The 9781-nt window shown below is 39.1% G+C and overlaps 1 protein-coding gene across 1 annotated transcript in view; it reads right to left on the bottom strand.

Annotated features, from left to right (window-relative positions):
* Window positions 1-886: 886 nt before the first annotated feature.
* Window positions 887-9781, bottom strand: part of MED15 (mediator complex subunit 15) — a 30901-nt gene continuing 22006 nt past the window's right edge. Inside the window, exons 10-18 of the mRNA XM_042805268.1 lie at window positions 7237-7379; window positions 6787-6914; window positions 5764-5898; window positions 5309-5372; window positions 5074-5140; window positions 4456-4616; window positions 4083-4249; window positions 2630-2728; window positions 887-2459 (exon numbers count right to left, since the gene is read on the bottom strand). Of these exons, the coding sequence (XP_042661202.1) occupies window positions 2323-2459; window positions 2630-2728; window positions 4083-4249; window positions 4456-4616; window positions 5074-5140; window positions 5309-5372; window positions 5764-5898; window positions 6787-6914; window positions 7237-7379 (1101 nt within the window). The 3' untranslated portion in view covers window positions 887-2322. The remainder of the gene's footprint in view (window positions 2460-2629; window positions 2729-4082; window positions 4250-4455; window positions 4617-5073; window positions 5141-5308; window positions 5373-5763; window positions 5899-6786; window positions 6915-7236; window positions 7380-9781) is intronic.

Genomic DNA, 9781 nt, shown 5'->3' with positions numbered 1-9781 from the left:
TGTGCATTTCTGAGACATGAAGCCCTGAATTTTTCATAACAGGGACATTTTCTGAATTTACTTTTAATACCCCAACAGCTGATAAGGTACCCAAACATTAATACTACCTTACTCCCACTTTGGTGTATCTTTCCAAGGATTTGTGAATAAGCTTGTGGTTCTTATTTTAGTAAGATCTAGAAGCAGCTTATGACAGTTTGTCCATCAACAGAAAAGGCAGCCAGCTATATCGATGCACCTATTAATCTGACATGTTGTGGGTACATGACACACTTCCTGTTTTCATGATTTATTTCCCAACTGAGAAGTTGCTGTGTGTCAGGATGCCTACCCCACCCTCTTAGTCTAACACTTCATTACATCTTCTTTGAAAGAAAACTGAAAGGTGCTGCAGTGATAGCTCTGAAAACTGCACTAGGAAAGTTACTGCAAGCCTGAGGGACATGCATGTTTTGCATCTATTTCCAGATATGTTTTAACCAAATTGTTAAGAAATAAATGCTATGTCTCAGTGCTACACCTTGGCAATATCTTTAAAAACCTCACCTGTTTCTATCCTCATTTCTTGGGTTATAACTTTATTGTGTGTTACAAACTGTATTGGTGTCACTGGTTCTTTTGGCCTACGGAAAGGGTCAACCATGTAACAGTACCAGTTAAAACATTACATCTTTTGTTTGTAGATTCCATTACTAATCTCTTGACCAGGTCTTCCAATTCACTACAAGGACAGTTAAGATACTGTTGCACAGGATGAAGAGGTATTTATGATCTCCTCCCCTAACTTTCAAAGTGTAATAGTTTTCACTTACCATAGAACAAAGTAACCATCATTCAATGGACACAACAGAACTGGTATCTACGGATCAACATAGGAAGAGCAGTATAATGTTAGCATCCAACACAGGAATAATAATAAATTTATTACAATAGAAACAAACAGATAATGAATTAGTTCATGTACAAAATACTGAGAGCATTCCGCTGCCTCAGTCAGTGCTTACTAAGTAGCCACATTTAAAACCATCCTAAAACTGATGACACCACACAGATTTACGAAGGTCATAGCAATTTCTTGACACTACTGTAAGAGAGCCCAGCTACTCTTTAAGGTTTGCTGCACAATACAGGGAGATGGAGCAGGATATAATGGGAACCTCTGAAATTCTTCTGCACCAAGAAAATAAGAGTGAGCAACTTATAAGCATGGGGAAAATAAAACAATCACACTATGCATGAAATTAGAGTTACTCATGGCAAGTGTTTTCATGTGCCCAACAGTAAGGCAGCTGATGACTCATCTGAGTGCCCATCATTGCTCAAGGCACAAAATATTAGTTCAGTTGTTAGTCAGTTCTACTCCTGAGCTATGTTGGTTTTTTTTCCTTTTCCATTTAATCAAACTGATGTAGCATAGAAGCATTTTCACTGAACTGCATCAACTCCTGTAGAAAGCCAGATACCTCAGAGAGACTCTTAGTAAAAGAAGAAATGTAGCTACAAGCCTGCTGGATTGATTTGTGTTACTAGGGCTTTATACTGTTGGGCTTTTCCCCCCCACCTTTACATAAACTTTTACTGAGTTTATAGAGGAAGTCAGTGTGCATATTAATATCTCTTCTTTCTTATCACCTCACTCTTTTGGAGTGAGAAACACGTGGTCCATGCTAACCAAAAACCATTTATACAATGTAGTATTTAAAATAAGCTAGAAAATATTTTTGCTCTATTTGGTTCCCCAACCCCAAGTATAATTACCCAGATTTATCTCACATATTTGAGGGATGCCTTAAAAAGCTGTAATTTATCCCATCTCTGGGCAAAGCTAATAGGCAAAAAGTTTCCTGCAACCACTGAGAAGCTTGCAAGCACATTCTAGTTGCAGCTAATTTATTTCTGGGGTAGTTTCAGATCACAAAACATACAGTGTGGAAGGAATACTGGCACTGAGCAAACTTTGAAGCAAATTAGGACGTTCTCTCCCTACTCCCTCTTATACCAGACTCCCTGATGGAAGTCCACAAATAATTTCTTCTCTAAGAAGACAATAAAAACTCATCCTAATACAGTCTCAAGAACCATATATACACATTTTGTATATTTGAAAATGCTGGCAAAAGTCCACAGAGGCAGAAGATAAAAAGCATGAAAGCTAAGTCTAACATCAGGTTCTCTACTGAACCTGACACCTAGAAACAAAACAACATAAGGCTTCTTTCTTCTGAGTACCCTCCCCAAAATGCCTGTGATTTTCCAGTGGCATGTGGAAGAGGCCAGCTGTCAAGACCTTCTTTCTTGTTTCACAATTTAGAAAGTGAGATGTTATGCAGCAGAGAGGCAGGCCTGACGAATACTTTGTGCCCAGGTGTTTAAGAGTGCTGTGACTGAATGCTTGTCTGGAAGTTGCAATAGTTTTGAAGTCATGTACCGATACACTGACTGCAAAAAGGGATTGGCTGCTGGAAAAAAAAAATAAAGGTAACAGATAAACAGAGTTATAATAAAAATAAAATAAATAACATTTTAAAAATAGTAATAATTTTTTCAAAAGAGTAATATTAGGTGTTCCCATTTCTCCACTATTACCACATACACATGCCCAACAAATGTCATGCTAGGATCCTCATACCATACTGTCTTGGGTTTTTTATCCACAGAGGGCTCTGATCTGGATAGTCCGCTGGAACGCTGAGCTGTAGTGGTGGGACATTTGGAAGATTCTTGTCATCTAGAATGCAAACACACTTCCCATCAGAATAAAGCAATCCCTGCTGGACATAGGGGTTTTTTTACACACAATTTAGCCTCTGAACCCCAAGGAGGAACCAGGCTGTACATCTCCATTTTTACTGGAAGGCAATCTCATTGCTCATTTTAACAACACTTAACTTCCTGGAAGAAAAGCCTGGAAAACATTGCTCCCTCTTACACATTTCTGCACCTTGCCAATCGCATCATTTCATCAGCTGAACTTCACTAAGTTAGACACCTCATATTTGAAAATTAATTGCCTTATATTCTAATACTCAGGACTCAAATGAAGGGAAGGCAGAAAGAATCTATTTTCCACATTGGAATCCAACAGCAAAACAAGTTAACAGACTGTAATACTTTACGATTATTCAGCTGAGATGAAATGCAATCTGAATTTCTCCCTTGAACATACACCATTGTCAGTGATCATCAGTACAAACTGAAATAGATGCTACCAAAAATTAACTCAACATTTTTTTAGTTCTGTCCTAGTTATTGGAGGCAGAACAATTCTCATGTACCAGTATAGGTCAAATCAGGAATCAAGATTGTTGCTAGCAACAAGTAGTTTTCTAGACTCTAAATGAGATTACAAATTGCAACTTCATTGCATAGAAAGGACCAATCAGTGTGAATGAAATCTCAAGGTTGTCCTGGTTCGGGCTGGACTAGAGTTCCTGTTTGTTTTAGTAGCTGGAGCAGTGCTGCAGCACCCTGAGACCCCAGGGGCTCCCCAGGTCCCAGTGCCCTCACCTGTGTGTGGGGGCGGGGGGAGCACAGCTGGAGGGCTGGGCCCGGATTGGCCGATAGTCCATGTCATGTGACATTACGCTCACTATATAAAGGCAGGCGTGGGCTGGGAGAGGCTGCCACTTCTGGGAGTGTGGCTGTGGGGCCTTTGTGTTTGGGATCACCAGCTGGGAGCGGGTGGGTGTCGGTTGGCGGGTGAGCAGCTGTATTGTACATTACCTGTTGATACTGCTGTCAGCGTATTGTTCTGTTGCTATTATTAAACTGTTTTTATCTCAACCCGCGAGTCTCCCTTTGCCCCTCCAATTCCCTCCCTGTTCCCAAGTGGGCAGGAGGGTGGGTGAGCAACTGTGTGGCATTTAGCTCCTGAGTAGGCTCAAACCACAACAGAGGTGTACCCTGAAGCAGGCTGTGTAGAATGTCATGATTAAGCAGTGTTATGAATCTGGTAAGTACAAACTTTGTGCAGAAGTCACAGGTTGGCAAGATTCAAGACAGTTAGAAAAAAATTCTTCAAATTTCTACAGTCAAGCTCAGCACTTCTTTCTGAATTCAGTGTTTAGTTTCTTCTTGCCTACCTAGCTTGCATATGAGATGAACTGTGCCATTATTACTGCAGTGGGAAGGGTCCAGGTTCACCAGGAATTTAGGATTTAATCTTGCAACTTCCCCTTGTAAGACATTTGGTATGGTCTGTCTTTCATCCTCTTCATATTTCCGTTTTCGAGGGGAAGCAACTGGGGCCCTATGTAAAATACAGTCCACAAAAGCATTAGGTGAAAATGTTATGACACTACCACATTTGTCAAATATTTTGCAGGTGTAAAAAAGGAAAGATATAACTCATATCCATCCATAAACCCATCTGTTCTTTTAATAGTTTCTACAAATAAATATTTTTTCCTTAAATTATGAACATTTAAGACAGACAGCAGATCTTATGATACATACGTGATCGGTGGTCCGTGAATTGCAGTCATAGCTGGCATAAATGTACGGTAAAGGGAATGGTTGAAGACTGGCGAACGGATGTTGGCCAAAACAGCATCCAAAAGTGGCTGACACAAATACTGCTGTTTGGTGGGGGGCACTGGGGGAGGCGGAGGAGTAGGCTAAAACACAAGAGAAGCCCCTTTTCATCATCACCAAAACAGAAAGCTCTACTATTGATTCTGCAAAATTTTATACCAGTAAACTTCCAATGTGTGAACTACAAACCATTCTCAAAACTGCATACAATAGCATTAAGGGAATAATAAAAAAAAAAAGAAAGCACGCCATCCACAGCTTTCATTTAGGAAGTCTGTCCTGAAATCAGCTGCAGAAATTCATAGAAAGAATTACTCAAGTCTTTGCACAAAGCACAAATATTTGAAAGTTCCAAGATACATACAAGTGACTTACATGAAGTAAATGGTTGCCCATTTTTTTCCTGTTTTCTTATTTTGTCCAACCTGACTTGAAGTCTTAACACCATGAGTAAGAAGAAAAGCAAAAAATCATCTTGCCAAATCATAAACAATTAATTCCAAAAGGTCTTATCTCCTACTCTTGCAAAGCATTACGTACCACAGCCATATCATTTTTCAGCTTCTCCAGAGCAATTTCACATTTCTGCAGTGTCTTCAGAGGGCACCTGCAGAAAAGGAGAAATTTCATCACCACAAAATGGTCAGCTCAGCTGAAGTGTTTCTGATATCTGGGCCCCACAAACAGCTTCAATGCCAACATGGCTGGATGCTAAACAACAAATTTCTGGAAGAGCTGGGGAACCTAATGTCCAGCCAAAATAAAAAAGAGTTACCGTTTTGAAGGGTCGGTCAGGATATCCAAGAGACTCTTCATTTTACTCAGGTCCTTCTTCCTATCTGAAATAATATCAGAGACAAACACTGACCACAAGAATAGCTTCCATACTTGCAGACAGAAATACAGTATACTGTTAAAAGTGAAAACATGAGCCAAAACTGAAGAAAGCAGTAAGGATCAAAGATCTTCCATCTCATCTTAAGTATAGCCATTGCATAAGCTCTGTGTCTCTAAAAGATAAGAAGAAAAACTGATGGTAATTTAAGGATAAAGAGTTTACCCACTCTTCACAGTGAAATTTTTACAGTTACAGGCAAGAAAGAGGAACTAACTTTCACTGTCATTTTTAATTCCTGGAATAGGAAGGCATCACAAAAGGCAAGGTACTGCTTCTTTCATCAGAACAGATATCTGACAGAGAGATGCATGACTAAATATAGCAAACCTCACCTTCATTTTTATCTATTTTATTGATCATCCTCCGGAGTGGCTCAATGTATTTTGATAGCTGTTTGAGTTTCTCCAGATACTGTTGCTCCTCTGACTGGCTAGAACTGGCTGGACTCATGACAGAATTTGGATTTCCTGGCAATAAGTAAAGACTGCATGTTACAGGTCTAATAAAAGATACTGCAGAACAGCATTCTCACATTTCAGAATCTAGATCTGAAATGTGGCACTCTCAAAGTGTAGCTCACGTCAAATATCCAAATCCACAATTGGATGCCCTCCACAGTTTAAGTGCTTGTCCAATCCTCTAGTCTTTGTGTAGAAATAATGTGTTCTGTGGACAGAACAGCAATTCCCATTTAATACAGTTTTTTCTGAAAATGTCCAAAGTTTCATACGCCAATTTTCTACACCCTCATTTTGCCTTCCCTCTGGTGCATTAAACACTAAATCAACACACTGAATTTGCTGCCATTTTCCTTAAGTCTATGCTTTCCAAACTGCAGAGCACACAACACTGGTATGAGAAGGGGCCAGGATGCTACTTCCATTCACAGTATCAGAAACTGCTTATCACATCTGGGAGAGAGAAGAGCACAAGTGTCAGAGTTACACTTAGGAAGGTGTTTTGGAGCCTCCTGCTTGTGATTACATGGTTACATCCTTTACAACTGCATGCTATTTCTAAGGGTTCCTTCCTGCATGAAACTAAGGAATCACTATGCCTCTATAAACTTACTCCATTAAATTAAGTATCATTCTTTTTTCAAATGATTGGGAAAGTTAGAAAAACCCATAACATAGTTCAGTGATGAGAAGAGAGGCTTCAGTTGATTTTTGATTCAAGTGTCCATGCTGTTATGTGGTGCGTGTGATATGTTCACTACTTGCAGTGCTGGCTCTTTTGTAAGAGCTCTTTAAAGTTTACATCATGTCAAACAATAACAAATTTCCTGGGAATGATTACAATTACCAAAACATACCCCAACTCAGGGTCTGCAGTAGAATTCTCAAATAATTTACCTGGAGTGTTTAAAGGACCTGGAGATGGGACACTAAAGTTCTGAGGTGTTCGTGCAGCTGCTGGGCTCTGGGATGGCTGTGGAGATGGACTGGGGAGAAAGCTGCTGGGTGATGGAGCTGGGCCAGAGCTGAAAAAGAAGCATAAAATCAAACCTGCCAGAATCTGACAAGGAAGCACGATCAACCTGTGGGCAGATATGCTTTTTGTAAGCACTGTTATGGCACTCTGTAGCTCTGCCAGTAGACTTGGTGAGGATTTCATACTCAGCTTCTTTATTTAAAATGGGAGTTTAAAGAGTGTGTTCGGCACAATCCCACCTGTGCTCTCACTGAAGTTGACATTAAAATGCATTCACTTCAATGGAAACAGAGTAAGATACACTGAATGCTTCTGAAAACCTCACCCTTAGGGTACTAACAAAGGTCCTCAAAAGTGGCAGTCTAGCTCACCTGACATTTGAATTTGGCTGAGAATTTGGCTGGCCTGGCTGAGGAGATGGCTGTGGCTGAGGTGGAGGAGGCATTGACTGGGGTGTTTGAGCTTGTTGGACAGGAGATGGGGATGACATCATGGTAATATTGTTCTGGCTGACCTGAAATATGGAAAAAGATAAGATCAGTAACAACAAAAGGGAGTAGAAGATGGGAACCTAACTAAAAGGCTTTACCTATGGAGAGAAGCATATCCTCAGGCCTATAAGAAATTAAAGTGTTAGTTTCCTGTTCTCCCTGTAATGACAGTCCCACCTGTATCACTCTCGAGGCTCTCGGGGCAGTACTTTGTACCAACTCTGCTAGAAATAACCATTAAAACTGAACATAATTTGAATAACTGTATAATAATTGTTTTTCATTTCCCAAGCCATCATGTTGCAGTTAGAATTTCAGAAATGCCATCTGAAAAACCTGTGCTTTATTAGAACTAAAGAAGAGCAGAAAGAAAAGCCAGTTTTAACTTGAGAATTAACAGCCACTAAAACCCCTCCTTATTTTGACATTTTATTTACAGTCTTCAAAGGTCTGTCAGACTTGACTGTAGCTTCCCAACTGGTTTTCTCTAGGAGGAAGGATGAAAAAAAAAATTAAGCCAAACCACCATCTTGTTTAAATATTCATCTTTGAAAATCTGGGTGGATAAAGAAACACTCCAAACTGCATGGCTGGGTGGGAAAAAAAATGAAGCAGCTTTCTGACCTTTGGAGAATTATGAGGTGTGCCTAAAGGACAAAAAGATGAATAAAAGCATTCCCAGAACAGGACCAAACTCTGGGTAACAACTAACTTTATTCTTTACAATCTAAAGTGCCAGAGCCAAATGATGATCAAATTAGAGCAACTTCTCACATTTGCTCTAACAGACATTTCTCCCTTGATCACTTAAAACAACAACAAAAAAAATGCTGTATCATGGCCAGGCACATGATATAGTAATGCAGATACTAAGTGATCATGTTTGTTTGAGTAATTATGACCTGAGGCTACAAGTTCATAAAAAGATAAATTGAATTAGACTGATCAGTCTGCAGAAGCCACATATTGTGACTCAGTAATCCATGCATCCATTCTGTAAGTCATTGATTAGCATCTTTATGAATTAACAACTCTGTTTAACTCAGTCTAAACTGTTTTTAAGCAAAGGTCCCAGTAAAATCCACAAGTTCCAGACACCTCCTGGGCACTGCAATTTGGTGTTGTCCTTCACTCACATATTAAATACTCATCTAAATCATCCAACTGTTTCCAGAGAATGTGATACTTAGCACTTTAATAAGTATTGCATGGTTTACTTTTGCACATATGCACTGAATATGACAGGAGATGCTTTGCTTGGAATATCACATTACAGCTATGCAAGAGGTCACACTACACAAAAAAAAAAAAAAACACCACCAACAAGCCCAAACAATACCCAGCTAGGTGCAAATGTAATACTACTAAACTCTAAGATATTAGTTTATCATCCATTAAAGCACAGTTTAAAATCAAATGCAGCCTGACATACTATGATTTTTATTTAATCTTCAGTAGCCCCATTACCTTCACAACCTCTTCTACACAGATAATATCTAGAACAGGTAAGGCTGAAATTATGTTTTAAATCAGCTATTATATCTTCCTTTTCTCCATAATCACCGAGACTGTGCTTACTAGTTTTCATAGGGGGTAGATTTTTTAACAGCATGTGTCTCCTCAATGGTTGGAAAAGCATTTCTGAGATTGAAAAGCATAATCTGCCTCCCACAGAAAACCAAGCATCTCCACCACTGTTTGGAAGGAAGCTAGGATGAACACTGCAAAAAGCACTCCCTGATTTTTTTTTACAGTTCTATTTAACATTCTATTAAACAGCAGGTGATTTAGAACTTACCCATATGGATGCTGCCCTCATTTTTCATCAAGTCAAACTAAGACCACTTTTGAGCGGTTTATCACTTTCTGAAAATCAGGCCCCTTTTAAGTGTCTCAAGTTGGTTACATAAAATTACTTCTGAAAACTTAAATCCTTGTGTTTCAAGAAGGAAGGAGAAATATTTCATTAGGTTTTTTTGCCATATTTAAGCTTCTGCGTCTACTTCAACACCAAGGTTCCTTCACATTAATTTACAAATGTTGCAGAAAAGCAAAGAAAAGAACATGCAGCATCTACTGTGCACGAGCATAGAATGAATTAGATCTGTTCTTGCATTATCCCTTCTCATTTAAGTATATGCATAGGCAAACAGCTTTCCTCCTTGCAACAGGTTTGCTTTTGCCAGCTTCATTTCAGAATACCAAAGGATAAACTCTAATAATAAGCAAAATTGCAACATTTTCAAAAACATGCACTCAGAAGTACACAATTCTGAACTTACTGCCTTACACTTCTTTGTAAGCAGTTAATTTGATACATAATTTCAGATGTCTTCCTATAGAACAGATCTAAAGATGCTTTCAGCTTTAGATCTCTACATTGTTTTCAGTATATGGATTAAGATTATAACAATTTAATGAAACG

This window comes from Tyto alba, unplaced genomic scaffold, assembly GCF_018691265.1.
Source record: "Tyto alba isolate M040663 unplaced genomic scaffold, T.alba_DEE_v4.0 Super-Scaffold_44, whole genome shotgun sequence".
Taxonomy (NCBI): Eukaryota; Metazoa; Chordata; class Aves; order Strigiformes; family Tytonidae; genus Tyto; species Tyto alba.
This window is presented reverse-complemented; position numbering and strand designations above follow the sequence as displayed.